At 37.1% G+C, this 25030-nt stretch overlaps 1 protein-coding gene across 1 annotated transcript in view; it reads left to right on the forward strand.

Annotated features, from left to right (window-relative positions):
- LOC113065800 (NACHT, LRR and PYD domains-containing protein 3-like) overlaps nt 1–25030 on the forward strand; it is a 38373-nt gene that overhangs the window by 1542 nt on the left and 11801 nt on the right. The window contains exons 2-7 of the mRNA XM_026237330.1: nt 1334–1615; nt 1752–1793; nt 2326–4132; nt 5942–6115; nt 8985–9158; nt 14482–14655. Coding sequence (XP_026093115.1) covers nt 1351–1615; nt 1752–1793; nt 2326–4132; nt 5942–6115; nt 8985–9158; nt 14482–14655 — 2636 coding nt within the window. The 5' untranslated portion in view covers nt 1334–1350. The remainder of the gene's footprint in view (nt 1–1333; nt 1616–1751; nt 1794–2325; nt 4133–5941; nt 6116–8984; nt 9159–14481; nt 14656–25030) is intronic.

Consider the following 25030-nt stretch of genomic DNA (forward strand, 5'->3'; position numbering starts at 1 on the left):
CCATGAAAAGAGATCTTTTGTAGAGGTTTTGGGGAAAAAGATAAACAAAAGATTCTCCGCCCGGCCCTCCTCCGGAGGAGGGAGTGGTGCGTTCACCATTTCCAGAAGAGCAGCTTCCTTCACCTTTGGGTTCCCCGTCCCAAGACCTCTTGCTATTCCGCTTGCCACCAGGTTTAGCAGGGGCCGGGACGGGTGGGGCTGCTGCCCTGCTACCAGTTTCACAGCACTGCTTTGTTGGAGGCTGTTGCGTTTATTCAGCGACAACTAGTCTGAGGTGCTGCCACCAGTGACTAGGTGGAGCCTGGTCCTTTGGTGGCTCCACTGGCTATGAAGTGCTAGTGGAAGGAGGGGCCCTCAGAGGAATGTTCCTTGGACGGAAATTCCTCACCGTCACCTTAAGACCAGTCCAGCTACTGCCAGAAGTAGCATCCCTCCAGGGGCCACCAAGGAGCGCTCTATATCTAGGCAGAGGCATTGGCATCCCGCTCTTTTGAAAGAAACGAGGCCTGTTCCGCAATCTCTGTGACTGTCATTCTCCCGCAATGAGAGCATGACTCGTCCAAAAACTCCACCTTGGCATGCTTGGTACCCAAACACGTGAGGCAGCAATTGTGATTCACTGCCGTACCGCCAGTATCAGAGCTTCCTAATAACATGCTGAATTCATTGACAGGATTTCTGTGGGTCTTAAATAATTTTTAACTGTATTTGATTTAAATTGTACAGGACAGTCTTAAATTTGGAGTCAGAAAGACAATAATTGCAATATGGCTGAATGTGACAATTAAACTTCAAAAGGCTAACCTTGTGATTTAATTAAATAAACATGAGCGCTGCACGTTCGAAGTCCAGTGCTGTGCAGCTTTGTGTTCTGCTGTTACCAGGGAAGCTCTACCTGCTGGCAGAATGAATGAGCATTTTCAATAAAACTGTTCAGAGTTCAGACCAATGGAAGAATCAACCCATGTTTTACCCTGCAAACACACAGAGCTTTAAATGTAAACTGGTGGATCAGTAAGACAATGCATTATCAAAATCTAAAAAGTATAGGGGTGTGCAATGTGGTCTACATCATTCACTTCATGGAAGGTAAATAAAAATGTACTACTTCATGAGATACTGAGATATATAAATTGAAAACTGACATGATGTAAACATTGTGTCAGCATTTTAATTTAATTTTATTTTTGTAAATGTAGCAGATTTGCTTAAACAGCTTTCTGATGATTCATATGTCTGCATTCCTAGCCTTATAATACAAATAACATTTGAGCACTTAGGTCCACATGTTAAAAGTGAAAGTATTTCAGATCTTTTTGTTCTTGTCCTGCAGCTGTGAGTTGGTGAAGGATGATGGGGTCTGTTAAAGAGTTGCTTGTGGACTCGCTGAAGGAGCTGGTAGAAGCTGAACTGAAGGAGTTTCATTGGCGCTTAAAGAATTCATATCATAAGTGTATATCAAAGTCAGAAATTAAAAAAGCAGATATATTTGACACAGTGGAAAAGATGGTGGCATGTTTTGGACCAGAAGAAGCTGTGAAGATCATGGTGGACATCCTGAAGAAGATGAACCAGAATGACCTGGCTGAAACGGTGGAGAGTGAACACAAGCAAGGTAACATCTAATTCACTGTGACTTTAACGTGATTAAATATTTACAGGTGTGATGGTTTGACTTAAACTTCTTTTCCGGGTTACTTTACTGATGTGATGAATGTTTCTTAGTTAGTAATTCTCTCTTTCTCTCACAGCTAAGGCTGAGGGCACTACGAACACAGCTGTCCCTGTTGGAGGTAATTCACAACATATCTAGAGAAAATATCAATGACTGTCTGTAAATAACAACAAAAGAATATATAACTGCAAGCACCAATTACAGGGCTAGTGAAATCAGGGGCAGATCTTATACAAACATATCGAATAGAACAAAGTGATTCAGTTTCATCAATCCATGATTACATTCACTCATGGAAAGGTCCATTTGAGCAAGTCAAAACAGGTTGTAAATACAGCCTCACATCCAGTTTGTTGTGCTAAAAGATGTGGAAATCATTTATCTGCTTTTATTTACACTAGTCAGCATTGCATAAAGATGATCTAAATCAATAAAATAAGAGAAAAGAAGATAAAAACACATTCAGAAATGTTAAACCAAACACTTAGGGATGGTATGTGCTGATTTCAGCAGCATACATTAATCTGTCTGCACCAGTTATTAATAATGATGACCGTTCTGATCTTATTTTTTATTTTATTAATTTTTTTTGTCAAATTTCTTAAATCTTTTTTTGGTGGTTAATTTTATATATGTGATCTTAATTATAGCGCTGCAAACCTTTTTGAAAACTCACAAAAACAACATGAAGAAGAAAGCAAAATGTATTTTTGAGGGCAACGAAGAGATTGACACAGATCTCAAGACTGTTTACACCGAACTGTTCATCACAGAGGGAGATATGAAAGATGTCAATCACGAACATGAGATTCTGAAGATCGATGATGTTTTCAAGAACAGAAAAATACAGGATAAAATGATCAAATGCAATGATATATTTACTGAACTGAAGAAAAACAATGAGAAAAAGATTGTGCTGACCAAGGGAGTCGCTGGCATTGGAAAAACTGTCTCTGTGCACAAGTTCATCCTGGACTGGGCAGAAGGAGAAGCCAATCAGGATATAGACTGTGTGGTCCTGCTTCCATTCAGAGAGATCAATGTGATTAAAAACAAAGAGGCCAATCTCCATGAGTTTCTGCTGAAATTTTATCCTGAACTGAAGGACCTAGAGAAATCGAAGTTGTACAAGGGATGTAAGCTAGCATTAATATTTGATGGACTTGATGAGAGTCAACTGCCACTGAACTTCAAAAGCGAAACACTGGACACCTGTGAGGAAAGGTCATCAGTAGATGTGCTGTTTACAAGTTTGGTCAAAGGTAAGCTACTTCCAACAGCTCTCGTCTGGGTAACATCACGCCCAGCAGCAGCCAATCAGATCCCTCGTCAGTATGTGGGTTTGTTCACAGAAGTGCGAGGATTCAATGACCAACAAAAGGAAGAGTACTTCAGAAAAAAAATCACAGATGGGACTCAAGCCTCCAGAATCATCTCACACATTAAGACTTCTCGTAGTCTCTACATCATGTGCCACATTCCTGTGTTCTGCTGGATCACAGCCACAGTACTTCAGGATGTTCTCATTGAGAACAAGGAAGAGAACATCAGCACAACTCTCACTGAAATGTACATTCACTTCCTACTGATGCAGATGAACATGAAGAATCAGAAGTATGATGAACAAGAAGAAAAAGAACGCACAGAGCACTTAAAGTTAAATAGAGAAATCATTTTGAAGTTAGCCAAGCTGGCATTTGAACAGCTGAAAAAGGAAAACATTGTGTTTTATGAGAAAGATCTGAAAGAATGTGGTATTAATGTGAGTAAAGACAGTGAATTGACAGGAATGATTGCTGAGATCTTTAGGAAGGAATATGGACTTTATAAGACAAAGGTCTTCTGCTTTGTGCATCTGAGTGTTCAAGAGTTTCTTGCTGCAGTGCATGTGTTCATCTGCTACCTGAACAAGAACTTGCAGGAGCTTCAGTTTTTCTTTGAAGATTCACAAACTACAGCCAGACAAAAGCTTCACTTCTTCTTTAGACATGTCAAATTCCATGACTTAACAAAGAGGGCAACTGATAAAGCAATGCAGAGTGAGAGAGGACATCTGGACCTGTTTCTGCGTTTTCTTATGGGAATTTCACTGAAATCAAGTCAAAACCTTCTCAAAGGCCTGTTTACATACACTCAAGACACCAGAATGAGCATCAGGAAAATAAGTGCTCACATTAAACAATTACAAAAGCAGGACATCTCAGATGAATCTTCAGTCAACCTATTCTACTGCTTACTTGAGCTCAAGGATCATTCAATATATGAGGAAATCCAGAGTTATCTCACTTCAGATGAACATCCAAGAAGAGAACTCTCATCTTCAATGTGCACAGTTCTGACCTACATACTGCTGATCTCAGAGAAGGTGCTGGATGAGTTCAACCCAAAGATGTTCACGTCAAATCAAGCAGTCTACAAGAGACTAATGCCAGCTGTGAGATGCTGTAGAAAAGCCCTGTGAGTAATTTCATTCATTGCTATTCAAATAAAGGGGTATTCCACAACAAAATTATAATTTTGCCATTAATCACTTAAAGGGTTAGTTCATCCAAAAATGAAAATGTTCGTTCCAAACCCGTGAGACCTCCGTTCATCTTCGGAACACAGTTTAAGTTATTTTAGATTTATTCAGAGAGCTTTCTGTCCCTCCACTGAAAACCTATGAACAGTATACTGTCCATGTCCAGAAAGGTAACAAAAACATAAAGTAGTCCATGTGACATCAGAGGGTCAGTTAGAATTTGTTGAAGCATCGAAAACACATTTTAGTCCATAAATAACAAAAACTATGACTTTATTCAGCATTGTCTTCTCTTCCGGGTCTGTTGTGAGCACGTTCACAACACTGCAGTGTAGTGATGTCTGGTTCGCAAATGAATCATTCGATTTAACCTGTTCTTCTTAAACCAGTTCACCAAATCGAACTTAATCGTTTGAAACTGTTCCCGTCTCCAATAAGTATTAATCCACAAATGACTGTTAACTTTTTTAAAGTGGCTGACATTCCCTCTGAGTCTGAATAAACCAATATCCCAGAGTAATTCATGTACTCAAACAGTACACTGACTGAACTGCTGTGAAGAGAAAACTGAAGATGCGCACCAAGCCGAGCCAGATAACGAACGCAAGATTGACTCGTTCTCAATCACAACAGACCCGGAAGAGAAGAAAAGAAAATTTTATTTTCGATGCTTCAACAAATTCTAACTGACCCTCTGATGTCACATGGACTACTTTTATGATGTTTTTCTTACCTTACTGTACATGGACAGTATACCATACATACATTTTCAATGGAGGGACAGAAAGCTCTCAAACTAAATCTAAAATATCTTAAACTGTGTTCTGAAGATGAACGGAGGTCTTACAGGTTTTGAACAACATGAAAGTCATTAATGACATTTTTGGGGAAGTCGTGGCCTAATGGTTAGATAATTGGACTCACAATCGAAGGGTTGTGAGTTTGAGTCTCGGGCCGGCAGGAATTGTGGGTGGGGACACTGCAGGTACAGTTCTCACTCCACCTTCAATACCATGACTTAAGTGCCCTTGAGCAAGGCATCGAACCCCCAACTACTTCCCGGGCGCCGCAGCATAAATGGCTGCCCACAGCTCCGGGTGTGTGTTCACAGTGTGTGTGTGTGTGCACTTTGGTAGGTAAAATGCAGAGCACAAATTCTGAGTATGGGTCACCATACTTGGCTGAATGTCACGTCACTAACTCTTTAACATGTTGTTACAAACCTGTAGAACCTTTGTTTCATTGGAAAACAATTAAAGATATTTTGAATGAAAAGGCTTGTGAGTGTCCCATAGAATGGCAAGTAAATAACCCTGTCAATGCCCAGAGAAGTATGAAAAGCATCATCAGAATAGTCCATTTGTCATCAGTGGTTCAATCTGAATTTAATGAAGTGACGAGAGCCATTTTCCAGACTAAAAAACAAAAACTCAGAATTATTGCTCTGCATTTACCCCATCCAAAGTACGCCAGGGGAACAGTTGGGGGTTCTCGACCTTGCTCAAGGGCACCTCAGTCATGGTATTGAAGATGGAGGGGAGCACTGTACATACACTCCCCACACTTACAATCCCTGCTGGCACAAGACACAAAGCCACAACCTTACACAGTTTACCAGTTGATCTGAACGAAAACAGCATATCTGGTATACGGCTGACACAGAAGAACATACACTGCTTAGGTAATAACAATAAATTATTGCAGAATCATTGAAATTAATCTGGTTGAACATTCTTTTTTGGCAGATTTGACAGCTGTGGTCTTGATGAAACATGCTGTGAAACTTTGTCTTCTGCTGTACAATCATCAAACTCCCATCTGACAGAGCTGGACCTTAGTAGCAACCAACTGCAGGATTCAGGAGTGAAGCTGCTTTCTGATGGACTGAAGAGTTCACACTGTCGACTGAACATACTGAGGTTTGACATTTACATTCACTGAATCACTAGGTTAAACAATAGTTGTCTCTCATGTCTCTTCGTTGAGTATTCACAGAGTTACAGTTCATTTTAATGACGTTTTTTAATGAAAGGCTGCAGACAGCACACCGTGTTTGTTATCTTTATGTTATAAATGCACAAAGTTTTGTTGTTATTATGTCTGTATTAAAAAATAAAAAAGTAGATCCTTTACAGATTCAATTGATGTATTGCTCTTATCTGTACGATTAAAACTGAAAGTTTAATTTAAGTTCTTTTCAGGGTTATCAGGAGAAAATCACTAATAACGCGTATACGCGTTAATCGACTACAGAGGCTTACGCTTCAAATCGGCAACATTGCAAATATGGAAAGGTTGGGATTTGTCCTGAATGAGAGCCCAGCCTTACCTTATGTTTAGCTTTAAATTGTTATTCATTTATTTTTTTGTTTATATCGAAGCCTATATTATATACTGCAATTATATTTATCCATTGGAATTATATATTCTTAATTCTTTTTCTGTTCTGATAAATTTGTTAAATTTAAAGGATTTGTTGTAAAGTGAAGGGAACTAAAAATGTAATGCATAACATTATTAAATATATATGCAACTTATACATGACTTTTTTTCTCTCACAAACTTTATTTTATAGCGTGCTTTAAAAAAAACATGCGGCAAACGAAAATAGGCAATTAATTATTTAAAAATGTGTTACTGTGGGTTAAAAAATGTACATTACATACTTAATATACAAAATGAGTTCTGCTGACCCAGCCCCTGTGTTTCATTATGCTGAAAGGTGCTCCACACATTCTGTTCATCATCATTATTTGCTGGTCTCAAAAATACTCTAGCCTTTGTTGAAGATCTCACAGAACTGCTATCAATGATTTCCTCAGAGTTTGACTGTTTTACTATTGCAGAGGATTTTAATATTCACACAGATCATGCAGAAATCATAAATTATAACTATTTTAAACACTTTTGACCTGATTCAGCATGTGCATGGACCCACACACAAAGGTGGACACAATATAGATTTAATCATCAGTAGAGGTCTAAACATTTCATCCATTGTTATTAAGGATGTAGCACTATCTGGCAGACAAAACAGCACCCTGGAGAAAATCAACAGCAGTACAGAGTATGAAAAGACAATGCAGAAAAGCCATAGCGGATGTGGAGGAAGTTGAAACTTGAAATTCACTATTAGCATCTATAAAGACAGCCTTCATGCTTTCAATGTGGAACTAGACACAGCTAGAATTTCTTCTCAAATCTTATAAACAGTAACTTAAACTACACGCACTCTTTTTGCTACTGTTGAGAGACTAACAAACCCCAAAATTGATTCCCAGTTAAATGCTTTCCTACAGCAGATGCAATGAGTTCGCTCCATTCTTTTCTTAGAAGATCAATACTATAAGAAAGTCGATTAGCGCATCCTCAAGTTTTGCATAGATCTTTCAGTTTTGATCATAATTTTTACTAATAATTTACCGTGATTGTTTTTTAAAGCAATTGATGGCAAAGTTTTGGAGGAAATAGTACAGCACTTTAAATCATCAACCTGTTACCTTCCCACATATTTTTTCAAAAGTGTGCTTAACTGTTTAGAAGCAGATCTCTTAGAAGTGGTGAATGCCTCACTTCTTTCTGGGATATTTCCAAACTCCCTGAAAACTGCAATTATTAAGCCCATTCTGAAAAAGAGCAATATAGACAACACCATTTTGAGCAATTATAGATCAATATCTAATCTACCTTTTACATGCAAAATTATAGAAAAGGTAGTTTTTAATCAGCTGAACAAATACTTAAACTCAAATGGATACTTGGACAATTTTTTATATGATTTCTGACTGCATCTCAGCACAGAGACAGCACTCTGCACTCATTATTAGGATAATAAATTATATTCACTTAAATTCTGATTCTGGCAAATTATCATTGCTGGTCCTACCAGAACTTAGTGCTGCGTTTGACACTGTAGATCATAACATTCTTCTAGAGAGACTAGAAAACTGGGCCAGGCTTTCTGGGGTGGTAATCAAATGGTTCAGGTCATACTTAGAAGGGAGAGGTTATTATGTGAGTCTAGAAGCGCCTAAGTCTAAGTGGACGTCCATGACATGCGGAGTCCCACAAGGGTCAATTCTTGCACTGCTCCTGTTGGAGCCTGTATATGCTCCCAAGTCATATGAGAAAGAACCAAATTGCCTATAACAGCTATGTAGATGACACCCAGATTTACCTAGTCTTATCTTCACATGACCCCATAAACTCCTTCTTCCAATGCATTGATGAAATTAATAGTGTGCCAGAACTTTATTCAATTAAACCAGGAAAAACTGAAGTCATTGCAATTGGAAAAGAAGATCATTAGACAGCTTAAAAACACAAAACAGTTCATGGGTGTGACAATATGTTTCTGTTTGACAAAAATGCATCTTTGCAAATGTGAACAAATGCAAAGTGAAAGTAAAGTCTATCATCTGTGCATGCAAACAAATGCAAAATAACACATTTGCATGAGAGAACAGGACCTTGCCTGGACTGTTTGACATCTCTGATTCTCTGCCACTGACCCTTGTGATCTTGCTCTCTGGATCTTTGATTGTTTGCCTGTTGCCCTGACTCCTAACTGGTATAGTTTCTGCCTCCGTCTTGCCTCTTTCCTGCTGTTGTTGCTTGACCATTGCCTGTTGTTGACCTTGCTTTGTAATGATGTGCTGCAAATGGATTCACATGCTTCTGACTGATCATTAAAAATACTTAAAAAATTATTCATAAGTGATTTGTTGTTCTGCACTTATAAACTTTTGCCAATAAATGTCTAATTACACTGTTTTGTTTTCTTCACAGGCTGGGTGGATGTAATCTCACTGCTCAGACCTGTGAAAGTTTATCATCAGCTCTACAATCCTCATACTCTGTCCTGAGACAGCTGGACCTGAGTAACAATGACTTGCAGGATTCAGGAGTGAATCTGCTTTCTGATGGACTGAAGAGTCAAAACTCAAAGATGGAGATACTGAGGTTTGAGTTTCAAATACTTGATTATTTCTTTTGCAAGTTAATTGCCAAAAAAAAAGATAAAAGAAAGGAAAACAAACTCTAAGACTTATTCCGTAAAAAGTTACTTTGTTAATCTTGTTCAGATTTTCCATATGTATTCTGATTGCTTAGTCTTATAGGAGTTTGTCATTAGTTTTACAATCATCAAACTTTGTGTCTTGAGAGAGCTGGATCTGAGTAACAATGACCTGCAGGATTCAGGATTGAATTTGAAGAGCTGACTGAAGAGTCAAAACTGTCAGCTGGAGATGCGGAGGTTTATAAATACCATAATTCCGGTCTTAAATAAAGGCCGAGGGAAAATTTGTGCAGCAGAGCCGGATAACAAATGTACATGCCCACTGCCGGAGCGTTTCTCATTCTCGAGTCAAGAACCGGTTGCATTGGTTTTCATATCACCAGTACACTGATCCGATAACTGTTTCTGTTGGACGCGCCTGATTTGAGAACAGAGGAGCTGATGATACTGCACATGCGTGATTCAGCATGAAGCAGACTGACGCGCAGCGCTTGAGAACCAAGCTTGTTCTTTTAGTGATTGATTCTGAACTGATTCTGTGCTAGTGTTATGATCTCTGTCCACTGGAACGCTATCGCTTTTTAATTTAAAATGGGTTATTTAAAACAATTACTATCAAACAAATGGAATTAGAAATAAAGGCCTGCCTCTAATAAAAGCCTGCTTCAAATAAAAGCCTGTTACCTTCTGCAGTTCAGGTAAATAAAGGGCCCGGCTTTTATTTGAGGAATTATGGTAGTTCCCTTTCAGTCAGTCACTCTCGACGTCACATCAGTGGGCTGCGCACTTCAGGCAGCACTACATTTATTTTTATTTCGTTTCGTCTTTTTGTTTTAAAATTCAGTTTAGATTTAATTAGTTTTTAAAGTGGGTATGCTAGTTTATTTTTTATTTTTTTATATGCTAAATTTTTGTTTAGTTTTTATTAGTTTTAGTGTTAGTTTGACTTTTTTTGTTATATAATTTGGGTTAATTGTCAGGGGCAAGATTCAAAAAGGTCAGAGAAAGTATTATGTAATAATTACTCACACAAAAACATCATACAATTCTAGAATATATTCATTCATAAATAAAACCAGAACATAAAATGTACACATGGACAAAAATATGTAAACAGTCTCAACACTCCACAGTAAGTGCAAAATGTGTAAGTGACGTGTGCCAGTAAAAACCTAAAGAGCAAACAGACTGAAGAAGACATACATGAACCGCATGCATTCAACCCATTTTTTAGCCACAACAAGATATTTCTGTCAGATTGTCAGGGAGCTCAATCTGAGAAAAGAACATGACAAATAAAAAAAACTTTAAATACAGCTATTACATTTTTTTTGTGTGTGTGTGTGTGTGTGTGCCGTGGGTGTGTGCATGGATAAGAAAGAGAGAGATGGCTTCAGTCAAGCAATAATTTTCTATACAGAATTCACACCCTTTACAAATACCACAGCTGTGCAATTTACACACCCTATACTAAATGTACCCTATACAATAGTCTTCTCAATCTGGATTGAAGCAGCCAACATTCAGTGTAAAAGTAAACAAATGGCGTAACATTATTTAATATTTAAATCACAGCTTATATAGTGTCTTGACATCTACAACCCAAGTGCATTTTACCTCAAACTTGCGACTAGTTAACTTTCTAAATTAGCAATGACTTCTCAGGTCGACATTAACACACAGACAAAATTATATTCAGAATTAAAAACATTTTTAAACCACTTTTTAATGTGTGATTGTTTTAAGGTGTTCACGAGATACCAACCTTTCAAGAACTGTCTTTCAAGTCGAACACTCCTTCTCAGGGAGACTTTATATATAAAATGATAATTTAATTTAATTTTAGTTAGTATTTCCAAACACACATAACAGCTTTGGTTAGTTATCATTTTTTGTAATGCCTCGTTTTTATTTTTATTTCAGTTAACGACAATGTTTTTTCCCACCTAGTTTTCATTTTTTCATTTGTTTTTGTTAATAATTATAAGCTTGTCCCCAACCAGATGTTGCTCTCTGCATCAGAGTGAGAGCTCTCTGAGGAAGATTTGGCTCTGCTGCTGTCCTCTGGAATGGTGACAATGCCTAAATCAGATCCAGAGATGTCAGCTATGCTTTCCCAGGCTGCTGAGAAGGTAGGGCTTGAGTGGAAAAATCCACTGTGTCCGGAGCTTTCAAGGTGAAATGATTGGTTTCTCTGGGTGGCTCTCCCTAAAAGTGCATGAGGAGTTTACCAGGTTTTGGATGGCACCTTTTACTGCCAGAAACCAGCCTGATGGTTCCTCCTCTCTCACCACCCTAGATAGCCAGGGGGTATACGGGGTTCCCCCGGTGAAGCGGTTAGTTACGATGCAGTTGTGTCCTAATACTGCGTCTACTCAGCAGTGCAGACCATGCCTCCTCTCCCTGGTCTGTAGGTACTCACCTGGGAGCAATGAACACAGTTAGAGATCATGTCAATGGGATCACAGTTAATAACAAGCTGATTATCTGAATCAGGTGTGTTAACAAAGAGGGACATACAAAATGTGCAGAGCAGCGGCAGCGAGGGCTGGAATTGAGAACCGATGACCTAAAGGAAGTGTTCTTAATCTTTTCCATAAGTGCCACCTGCTGTCAGAGAGTGGATTTACAGAGACTTATGTTTACATTCAGTCTGTGTGCAGCTTCTATCTGGCCAAAAAATGGACCGAATTTGCATGAACTGCTGTAAATTTTGACTGGTTAATGGAAAAACAAGTTTGTGTGGATTCTACGCATTTAAACAATTCAGATAACTTATTGAAATTGTTCATGGAGCAGATAAAATACATATAATCATTTATTAAGCAATTATAATTTTGACATATCTTTTCTTTATTTAAAGGCTGAAATGTAAGGTTTACCTTTATATTAACTAGGGCTGTCACTTTTAGTTCGAAAATCGATTGCAGAATCGATCGGACCAACCAAAAAAGATTTCGAAAATGAAAATGGGGAATCGATTTAAAAAAAATATGTACAACATTAATTTTAAAATAATTAAACAATTAAAATATAGATGTAACAAAACTCACAAACAAGCAGAAAAAAAATAAAGAAATCCGAAACTGCAATATGCCTACCGAGAGCTAGACAGAAAAAAACAGCAATTTTACACTCCTGTAAAACCCAGTGACGTCGAAAGCGACCTCTTATGCTCCGTTCACACCAAACACCAATAGAGCGTCTGGCGCAAATAATTTCAGTTATAAGTCAATGTAAAGATGTGTTCACTCGCGTCCGGAGGTCTCGCGGCGCAGTAGACGAGTTATGAGTCATGAAAAGGACCGATGCAAGCTTACAGCGACCGGCTTTTGTGGTGGAAAATTGGCAGTAATACCCCCACCTTTCGCAGCTGTACCTGAGTGTCCCTGGAACATCAGTGCGGTCGGAGTGCGTCTTCTCAACAGCTGGACATATAGTGAATAAAAGACGCCCTGCTCTGGACCCCGAAAATGTTGATCGACTTGTTTTCCTGTCCAATAAATTTGTAATGGCCCTAGCCTTTTTGCGCATACCTGCCTAGTGCCGCCTAGCCTAAGTGTCGATTACATTCAATACAAAAAACACACATGGCCTGTTCTCAAGTCCATTTAATGTTTCACTTTTTGAAAAGTTGTTTGAAATGGATTGAATCATTATTTAAAATAATCTTGGAGATTTTTGAATTGCCTAAATCATAAATGCAGCCGGGTTGAAGCCTGCAGTGATGTTTTTCTTCCCTCTGCATATATATTTTTTTGAGAATGTTGCACTCCTGTTGCTGTTTATTCTTCACGAAACTTCATGCCAATAAATAAGAAATATTGCTGTCTTGTGCGTTTCCAGCGCTCTCTTTCGTCCGTTATTTGACGTTGAAAAAGGAAACCTTTTTTTTTTTAGACATGGAAAATCAATTTTACAATTTTACAATCAATTCAATGGACACTTATGTCTTAAAAATCGAAAATGATTTTTTCACAAAAGTGACAGCCCTAATATTAACTAAATTTCATTAAGGCAAAGGATAATTTAAGAGATTTGCTTTAATAGGTTCTTTCTCTTTAAATGTTTAGTTCTAATTCATTTTAATTGAAGAAAATTTTAATTAACTTAGAAACTGATTAAAGATAAACAGTGTCTTATATAAATTAGGTGTTAACTATTTACAAACGTTAAAGTTCTTAAAGGGATAGTTAAAAATTAAAGTATTAAAATGGTCATCTTTTATTCAAAAATCAAAGGTTACCTCCCCCTTTCTCTGCTTTGTCAGCCCCAAGAATTTGAAGTAAATGGATTCAGTTTATTTTTTGTACATTTAATTCAGTTGCAATGTCTGTACAGGCTTTACAAACTGACTTTTGCGTTATGGATTCGACAGCACCAGCACAAACAGTGAGTAACAGTGTTCATTAATGCCTGATCTGTGATCAGTGATTTCTGATGTGTAGCTAATCATCCAAGTTCACACAGACTTTCTTTATAAATCATTTAATACTGTTTATGCATCAGTGAATCAAGCCAGTGACTAAACAATCAACTTCACATTGTTTCTCTTAGTAGCATGAAACAAATCTGTTATTTAAATTGTGATTAAACTACAGAGAGCGATCAAAGAACGCTCCCTTTATTTTGTTTGGAGCTGTCACACATCGCGAGTATATCTGCACACTTGCCCAAACTGCCATTACAATGAATGACGCTGTTATGCTGCACAACGAAGCTCTTACTGTATTCATGTCAAGATTGTGGTTTATGTTAGTTGTGGTGAGATCTTTTTGTGAGAGAAAATGTGTTGCAATGATGAGATCACTGCATTCACGCGATAAACAGCCTCTGTCTACTCAATGCTCATCACTGCAGCGGCTGCCTTTCATGTGATGGGAAAAGATCAAAAAAATTATGCTATAATCAACACTTCCAAGATTTGTTAATCTCGACAGCTGTAATAGGAAAAAAAAAAGTAGTAGAAGTATTTGAGAGGGGTTCCACATGTAATACTCATTTCGAATGCAAAGATGTCTTCCAATCACAACAGTTGTGAGTCTTACTGCGGATACCCCCCTTCAAACAAAGCATTCAAGCCAGAGGGCTAAAATCAAGATATAAAAATGCCTTTTTTTTCAAATTTTTGAATGTTAAAATCATACTAACAAGTAAGTATAAGTACACCTCATGAAACATAAACAAACCATTAAAAAATAAAAATAAAATCCACATCATGGGACCTTTACGACCATACGACTGTTTGTTTTGTTTTCTTTACAGGCTGTGTGGCTGTAATCTCACTGCTCAGTCCTGTGAAGATGTGTCTTCAGTTTTACAATCCTCAAACTCTGTCCTGAGAGAACTGGATCTGAGTAACAATGACCTGCAGGATCCAGGAGTGAAACTTCTTTCTGATGGACTGAAGAGTCCAAACTGTCAGCTGGAGATACTGAGGTAAATGTTTTCCATCAAATAATTAACATATTGCTACCACAATAAACTACCATTTGAATTTTGTCAACAAATGCTGCATATGTAGTAAGAGGCATTCCAGAACTAGAGACAAAAACAACATTTGCAAGCATTTTTTCTATACAGATATTGTATTTATACAGTTTTCTGTAAGTACAGATGTCTTGATTGTGCTAAGATTAAAATGGACTAAACAAAGTACAAAACAGCTGCAGTACTGAAAAAGCTTGCACTATCCAGTGGCACCTTTAGCATCTTAGCTAGTGTCCAAAACTGACATGGTTCTGGCGAAAAATATGAAAAGTTTGCTGGATTGCAGGTTGCAGGTAACTTTTTGTTATCAACTCTAACTATGCATGGTTGTGAGAATGTCATATGGCTTAGTCTGATTATTAGATTGTTGTGAAGGTTGTGAATGTAGATCAGAAGGTAGTGATGTAATTATATAAATGTATGTATATATTGTCATGATCTGGTCACTGAACTTCCGTAAATTCACCACCAGAGGTCATCATTCACAACACAGACTCACACACTACACAGTACACCCCGGACTACATTTCCCATGCTGTATTGCATTAATCACATTCACCTGAAAACTATCACACATAGCTGCCACCAATTACAAATACACAGCACAATCATCATACACGCTTTATAAGCATTGGACTTCCTCTCACATGCTGCCAAGCATTGTTCTGCACATATCCCTCTCCTAGCGATAGCTGAATACAAAAGCCTTTCTGTGTTAGTTCTTTTAGCCTTGTCTCTGTTTTTAGTTTTCAGTCTTATTTCAGTTTATAGTTTTTGTAGTCTTTTTGTTGCCTTGCACTGTTAATCGTGTTTTGACCCTTTTGCTCTGGATACTGGATTACCGCTCTTGCTTTGCACTCTGGATATTGTTAGCTCATCAAAGAGCCTCACTGCAGGGCCACAGCGTTAACTGCAAGTCAGTCGCTTGTTGAAGTATGAAACTATTGCCAGGTGGCACAAAGGGACAGTTTGCAATCTGACTGAAATGTATACATTGTTTTGTAAAATCAAATTACAAAATAAAATGATAATATTATAATATAATATAATGTTATAACATCCTTAAAAATCTGAAAATACATTTTTAGAAAGTTTATTTCAAAATGTGCGATAGTCGTAGGCTGCAGCCTAACCCATCATAGATGTAAAATTAAAAATAATTACATAAAGGCTCCTAAAAACTGTTAAGACGCGCTATTCGCATCGCAATTTACTCTGACTCACACAGTTAAAACTAGAACATGAAAACCCATTAGAAAACAAACAAAAAGTAGAATATTAACTTGTAATGTTTAGATTTCATTTAAGGAGTTGTCAATTAGTCTATGCCATAAAAAATAAAATGATTGAATATGTTGCTTACTGATGAGTGTTATAGGTTATGCCTTGTTCTAACACATATTTTGGTACTAACATTTAATGCCACAAATTATGAAAGGCTTGAAACTTAAATGTAATAATTCGCTTATGTAATTCATCAAGTCACACATACTTGTTCATTATCTGGCCTTTTTAACACATTTATTCCCATATGCAGAGCCCATGACATGTCAAAAAGAATGTCCCTGAATTAACCCTTTATATTTAATTGATGTTTAAAATTATTGGCATGTTTTTTCATTTCCAAATAATCAGAAAATAGGTAACCAACAAAACAGGAGAAAGTACTAAATGATTACTATATTACTCTACTATATAGTAGTAAAACGCATGTGAATAGTAGCCAACTTTTTGATCAATTCATCAATAATATTCAGGAAACATAGATATTAAATGGATAAACTTATTTGCAAGGTTTTTCTTTGTTTGTTTGTTTGTTTGTTTTGTTTTGTCTTTTTTATTCTCATTCCAAATGATCAGGTAAAAAAAAACGGAAAACGGGAAAAAGTAGTAAATTATTACTGTATTACTGTGCCATAGTAAAATGCATGCTATTTTTTTGGTAATTTGACCAGCTACAATAGGTGGCCAACCAAAATTATCGTTCTGTTGCCACGACAAGACATTTTGGTGTCTTTGGTAAGAAGACCCTTTGGGCTTTACTTTTTATCAACCAGATTTGACAATGCTCAAAAATATTAAAAGTTCTAGACACTGAAGTGCCTTGAAAATGTTTTTACCACGCAGTTTTTTTTGTTTGATAGATATATATATATATTTATTTGATAAAAAGTTCATGAAATCAGTCCCGTAGCAATCTAGAAAAGTAATGGGTTGAAAGTCACATGTCTCATGAGATTCTATATCAAATCTGAAGAAGACATCATAAAAAATTAGATTCCTGCAAATATTTTTCAGAGACTGTCTAGTCAGTTTTTTTTACTTACAAGACGCAGTTTCTGAGCGTTATTTATTCCATACACAAACAGTTCTGTCCCTGAAAAACTGAAACTTAAACAAAGGAATTATCATCTATATTACAATGTTATTGCTTCGTTTGACTAAACGTGCTCCATGAAATGTTGTTCAGTGAATCCTTACCTTTTTTACTAAACCACGATTTACAGCTGTGGATGTTTATGACTCGTTATTACGACGGATCGGGTATGTACTGCGTTTCCATTCTTCATGTTTAGATGTGTACTGCTTACACAAATGTAGCAAATACAGTCTTTATAAGCTTTTCATTGAAAAACAGCGATCTGTCATCGATGCATTAGGCTTAGATCTTTATGATATATAGTTTGTCAATATTAAATTTGTCCCGTTTCATTTAATCTATTCGTAAACATTGACACGTGCAAGTCGAGGGGGTGTTGAGGACCTGGGCGTCGGGGTGCAGTTTAGGACTTAGTACGTAAAATTTAGTTCTTATGAAGTTATGAGTGTTTCTCAGAACGAATTCAAACAGGAAAAATTTCAAGCGCCTGTGCTTATATTTTCTCTAAGCTACACAGTATTACACCATATTTTAGATTTGACACGCAGTATTATTTATATAATGTTATATTATTCTAAAGAAATGGTGGTTTACCTTGCTTTTTTTTTTTTTTTTTTTTTTTATTCCTTTAATAAAACAACGTGCATTATGTCCACGGTTTGATTTTACAAAATCAGTTTGAGGCAAATACAACTTATTGAGCATAAGCCCAACATTTAGCAGGGCAGGAAAACATTCAGTCTACCTGAAGGAAGAAGTATTTTTTCATGTTAAATAGAGAGTTAAAATAATAATAATAAAAAAACTAGTGTAGGCTATTCATGAACATGAAGCTTATTATATTTTCGTACAAATCCAAACACCAGAAGTTACCTACACTCTCTAAGTGTTCTTTAATTAAAAATATGCATTTTATTTATTCATATGCTATTCATATGCTATATGATTGCAATAATATACAAGTGCCTTTGTTTAAAAAAAAAATGCTTTATTGACTTAAAGTTTCACAGACCTTCATTTGTTATGCTTTAAAATCCCATGCCATTTGTTTGACAGTATTTTCACCTCCTAAAGTACTACCCCAATTCTATACTGGTAAAATGTACTCAGGCCGATGGCATTTTTTTTAATGACATTTATTTCACATTTTTTAGAATAACTGTAGCATACATAAATGGGTAAAGCCAAAACAAATATGTAGGGCTGTTCGATTCCAACATTTTTGGATGTTATTCCAAGAATCGATTCCTCACTGTTGGTTTCGAATCTTTTCCAAAAAAATAAAAAATGGCGATACGAACATTTACGTTTTTCAGCTTTGCCCGTGAAATTAGTCATAGCCCAGCACAGCAGAGACATGTGTTTAACACATGAATTAAGACATGAAGTGTTTTTTTTTATTTTTTTTTACTTATTTTAGATTGTAATAAGATCAAGACCCTCAGTCACTTCATGATCTATTCTATAGAAGCAGTTTAGTCTCAAATAAAATTCACGCAAAAAAACACGATTCACATATGCGTAGACAATTTCACATGCATGAAACCTAATTCACGTGCACAAAAAAAATTCACGTGCGTGAAAAAAATATATATTCACAAAAAGCAATTCATATGCACAAAATAAAATTATATATTTATAAAATACGTTTCACAAATGCAAAAAAATATTTGTAGATATACAACTGTGCACAAAAACCTTTGAATGTTTAAAATTTACGAGTGTCTGACTGTACGAATCGTCATTTACTACGAATCCACTCGGATTTGAGTGTGTGTGTGTTTTTGAGACTTTTCTGGCAGAGCTCTCTTCCCACGTGGGTCTGTCGTACTCTTTAGCCAATCAGATGCGAGCTTACCATTCAACCAATAATATCATAAGCCACTGAGTGCATTCAAGGATCACGATTCTGCGGCACCTTTTGCGCAATATGGATTAATTAGAACGGAAATTAAGCCTTTACATCAGTAATCCAGCATGGCGAATGAAGAACGGGAAGCACGGGTAAGAGTTTAGTTTATTTCATAAAAGTCTGAGTTTACACATTTTATCGTTTACACATTCAATCGAAATTCATTTCATTCATTCCATAATATATATTATAAATATGCTTAACTGGCTGAAATCAGAGAAACTGTCAAGTCTGACATCTTATGATAAAGTTGTTAGTCAGGAGGAGTAGGGGCCAAGAGAGAGTGGGGATTTGGAGGCAACAGAGACGAAGAGAATAGAGAAAGAAAATGAGCAAATAAAAAATCCTGAGGAAATCTATCTCTCGCTGCAGGCTGAGCGACTTTTGCGCTGCACTCGAAAAGTTCCAGATGCATCCTCTTTCATTTTATTGTATGTTTGAGCCTATGCTCTTTGCAACTTAATTATGTTGTGGATCATGTGTTATTTATTGTCGCACTTGAAAAGTTTCAGATTGATCCTCGTTTTTATTTTTAAATATTTCGGAGCGTATTCTCTTTAATGATGTGGATCGTTTGTAACTTCATTGAAATTTAATTCAATGTACTGTCGTTCTAATTTCCATAACCGTTATGTTACAGTGCAGCAGTTCCCAAACTTTTTTTCCTGTGCACCCCCTTCTATGCCTCAACCGGGTTGGCGCATCCCCAGTCCCCACTTAAAAAAATGCAACAAAGCGGTCTTTTAGTGCCATATAAAGAGTCATGAACAAAGAACATCAACAAAGTTTCAATATAATGCAACAAAGCTACGCGCGCAAAGCTTCCACATTTAAGAGGACGAGTGACAGACAGTAACAGAAAGCACGTTATTTTCAGCCGCGTAAAAGAAACAATATGCTAGGCTTATTAAATGCATCATAATGGACAAATTTGTTTTTAAGGAATGTGAAAAATGCCAGCGAATAAACACGCAGCCTAGAAAAAAATAATAGTCGCTGTATCAGTAGTGAAGGAGAGTGCTGGATTTTCGGTTTGCCCCGCATTTTACTTGAAGTTCAGGCAAATGGGAACACCATATATTACATAGCAATCATCTTAATTGAAGAAATGTGGCAAAACATCTCTGGAGAGAACCTATTATTAAGTTCGAATGTGCTTTCCATATTTGGGCTACATTTGTGAATGCACATTTTCTGCAATGTCGTGTCAAGTCATGCTCCCGTGCGCATCTTAAGCCATATGTTAAAGCGTCCATGGGGAGACCGTTATGGACCGCTAGGTAGGAGTGATGTAATCATCGTCATGGGAGAGTGCGTGCGGAGGCTCTGAGAGGACGAACGCGTACCTCCCATTTTTTTATGACCACGCAGACAGGTGCGTGTGGTCAGTAGGCTTCAAAAGCTCAATTGCACATGTGGAGGCAGTGTGAAGAAGCCCATTCGCTTGCACTTGGACTTGGACCATACTGCGGCCCAGTGGAAAAAAAGGTTGATAACCACTATAACATATATAGTTACAAATTAAACAACGTTTCTAAATATCTGATGTTGTTTATCTTGATCGAACTACAGTGCTTCAACGTAGTGGTTAACAATGACTAGGCTACATGTTTTAAAATGTATTACTGTAAGAAAGTACACACTGACCTAACAGACATCAATTTATAAAACAAGATTATTTAGAATTATAATTTCACAACTCTCAAAATGTTACTTTTTTCTTTACATGTCTTTTTACTATTCTGATTGCAGTTTAATTTATAATTACTGTAACTGTCCTGTAACAACTGTATTTTGATTGAACATGTAAACGATAAAATGTGTAAACTCAGACTTTTATGAAATAAACTAAACTCTTACCCGTGCTTCCCGTTCTTCATTCGCCATGCTGGATTACTGATGTAAAGGCTTAATTTCCGTTCTAATTAATCCATATTGCGCAAAAGGTGCCGCAGAATCGTGCTCCTTGAATGCACTCAGTGGCTTATGATATGATTGGTTGAATGGTAAGCTCGCATCTGATTGGCTGAAGAGTACGACAGACCCACGTGGAAAGAGAGCTCTGCCAGAAAAGTCTCAAAAACACACACACTCAAATCCAAGTCGATTCGTAGTAAATGACTATTCGTACATTCAGACACTCATAAATTTTAAACATTCAAAGGTTTTTGTCCACAGTTGTATATCTACAAATATTTTTTTGCATTTGTGAAACGAATTTTATAAATATATAATTTTAATTTGCACATGTGAATTGCTTTTTGTGAATATATATTTTTTTCACGCACGTGAATTTTTTTTGTGTGTACGTGAATTAGGTTTCATGCATGTGAAATTGTCTACGCATATGTGAATCGTGTTTTTTGTGTGAATTATATTTGAGACTAAACTGCTTCTATACTGTTCTGTCATGCAGTGCTCAAAATTGTGAACAAGCCAGTTCCACCATAAAATAATATCTGAATCGCTATAATTCAGATGATCAGTACCGGCTCGTTTTCTTTCTGTTTATTTTTGTGAATTTAAATGTGTGCAGACTTTGTCGGATGTAGCGTTCCGTTTGAGAGACTCCCATAGACAAGCTTTGTTGAACTGTAAAAGACTCTGAATGAGGAGTTGATTCCCAACACCTCTGAATCGAGGAATAGATTCCTTTGGAATCGATTACCAGCCCTACAAATATTATAACTTTTTAACTGCGGGCAGATATAGGCCTATATTATTGTACATTACAAATATTTGGATCATCCCTTATTCTTTCCCTTATTTTCTACAAGAATAAACATTATAACATTATTAATTCATAAATTAGCTACATTAATAAATTAAAGGCTATTAAAACCTTTTTTATACTAGATTCAACTTTTTCAATGATTTCAGTACTATTGAACTGACTTTAAAATCTCAAGGAGTTTATAAATTGAAACAGTAAAATGCCATAGTGCATGGTAAATAGCTTAGCTAAAAATACATTAATAATAATTTAAACAAAACACAAGATAAGGTTCGGCTTACCTCTCTCAATCAGGACAAATCCTAACGTTACCATATTTGTTATGTTGCCAATTGAAACTTAACTCTTATTTATTAGGTAAAAGTCCAGACCCAACCCAGACAGCAAGCAGTTTCGGCCCAGATCAGGCCCACATCTGGCCTGCATGGATTTCAGATGTGTGACCTGATCCATGCCTTGCTGTCATTGGCTGAAAGGGTACATGCCATTGCCGACAGGAGGCCAGTAGTATCAGCTTGAGGCCTCATTTGGGACAAGTCTGTTTGCTATGTGGGTACAGATGGAGGATTTACCTGTGATAAGTTATGTATTCAGGAAGACAGCACATCTAAAAACAAATTAAACAGCGCGAGTAAACTGTCTCTTAGTCAGAGGCACACAAAGCCTTTCTGTCAGAGCATATGGCGGGCGAGCTGCTTAACTACTGCGAATCTAAACTATAAATTGTCTTACCAGTTTTTAAAGGCATTAATATGAAGCTTGTCACATGTTGAGAACAAATTGGATTAATCTTAGCATTCCTGCAAATTTTGCCAACAACGCGTTAAAAAAAAGGCTTCCCCAAATTAAATGGCTTGCTGTTCTTGAACCATTTGGAGTATATGCATGACACTTTGAGGTTTGTACCTTAAGTGTCAGAATCACTGTAAGTCTTACTGGTATTGAGTAAAAGAACTTTGAACACACTAAAAAAGGGAGGAAAAATTTCTGCCTATATTATTATTATTATTTATTTATTTTTTTTGTAAAAACATGCCTGCACATAACTCCAGCTAGGAGGTATTAGCCGGAAAACACAATGGGATCACAGCTTAAAGCCTTACCAAACCCAGTTTAAAATTTGATGATAATACCTTGGATAATGAGTGTTTTACACATGTTTATCTAAGTTTATGTCTAGGCGCTCCCCAAAAAAGGCCACTTGGAGACTCCAAATGACCCTTTGTAACCACAGACACATAACATGCTGCTATTCTTGAATGCTTTACTCTATAGTCATAATTTTGGGCTCTAATGAAAGATTATACTTAGAGCTATTATATACCTTATCCAGATTCACTGTCAGTAATTGCTGATACATAGTAACTGAAGTAAAAACACTATAGCGTTTTTTTTTTCAATTCTTGAAACCAAACTTTCTACAAATAAAGAGACGAAACAACTGCTATGTATTAAAACACTTTAATATTAGAACTCACTGTAATTATATATATATATATATATATATATATATATATATATATATATATATATATATATATATATATATATATATATATACACACACACACACACACACACACACACACACGTATTTATATGTATTTCAAACTATTTACAAATTATATTTTTCAGAATCAAAGAAAATCTCTTCCAGGGACACATCTACTCAAAAAAAAACTATCGGTGCTCTACAACAGATCCCACCTAACATAACACCCAACACCTATCAAATGTTATTAGCAACATGCCAATCATTATAACAATCACTATTTGGAATAAAGCACAAAGACACATCGCAGGAGGAACACTTTACTGGTGTCTTTGCCTGGCAATGTCTGCACCTCAGACGACCTGCAGTGCTGTGTCCACTGATATGCACAGGCTTGTGATGTGCAGTGTGTGGTGTGTGTGATGGAGCAGGTCTGCCAGCTGCTGCTACCAGCTCCTCAACTAGTGCCTCCCTAAAGGCCTTTTGGTGCATGGGTACCTGTCCTATTCCTTTAGTGATGTCCTTGTAGAGAAGGAAGGCATCACTACTGCAATGTCCATGAACGGACAAAAAAAAGTCTTATACCACTTCTGGGTCTGATCTGCCTCTGCCTCTCCCCCTCCCTCGTGCTCGGCCTCTTGGTGTTTTGGTGGTAGAACCTCTCTGGGAAGGTGGAGGATGGGGCTCCTCTCCTGATGAGGTGCTTTCTTTACTGCACGGGTGCACAAACAAACTGACTCACACACACACACACACACATCTGTGCTTGAGCCCACAAAAATAAACATTCCTGCAGAAGTGCACACGACAGTTAGCAGTTAGCAGCTACATGTCCAAACACACACACACACACACACTCGACCTAACACACGACATAAGCTGACAAGTACACCTAAAAACAAACACATACCTCAGTATATATAGTAATATAAGTTGTATAATATTATAAAAAAAACTTGTCGAGCGTGACGTCTCCACCATACAAAAACATCAACTCTTCTACCGAGTCAATGGATGAAACATCGCTTTCTTCATCAGAAATAGCATCATCCGACTCATCACTATCACGGAGAGTACACTGTTCAATAACTTCTTCAAGTAAGAAGTGTGTTTTGCTAGTTCTCTTTGCAATTTTTCACCTTTTACCTTCTTTCACACGTAAACTCGATCAACGCTGTCTTTACGCACGGGCGCATGAGATACTGTAGTGTAGATACTGTACTGTAGTGTAGCTTCACGCATGACCAGATGAGTCCTCCCACTGAAGCTGCATATGATTCTTTACAGAAATTAATTGGCTATCAGAAAAGTCAGTAATTTCCATCATCCATTTCAACTGGATGTTCTGGGCAGCGTCTGATGACGACATAGAGGAGTATTCAGAAACTGTAACGTGTTTCATCAGGAAGTGTGTAGAAGACGTAGTGTCGACAAAAACAATCCGCATCTACCCCAACCAAAAACCGTGGATTAACAGCGATGTTCGAACAGCTTTGTCAGTGCAGACATCCGCTTTTAAATCCGGGAATGCTGACGATCGCAAACAAGCTAGTTACGATCTCAGAAAATCCATCAAAGCTGCAAAAAGACAATAAAAAACAAAGTTGAAGAACAATTCAACACCAATGATGCAAGAAGCATGTGGCAGGGCATCAACAACATCACAGACTTTAAAGGGAATAAACCAGCTCATCTCTACCGGATGAGCTAAATAACCTTTATGCTCATTTCGAGGCTCACAGCCCAGCCCACACAGACAGTGCTACCGCGGCTGCTGCAGAAGATGTGAGTGCACTCTCCGTCTCT

The sequence above is a fragment of the Carassius auratus genome, chromosome 4 (genome assembly GCF_003368295.1).
Source record: "Carassius auratus strain Wakin chromosome 4, ASM336829v1, whole genome shotgun sequence".
In the NCBI taxonomy this organism is placed as follows: Eukaryota; Metazoa; Chordata; class Actinopteri; order Cypriniformes; family Cyprinidae; genus Carassius; species Carassius auratus.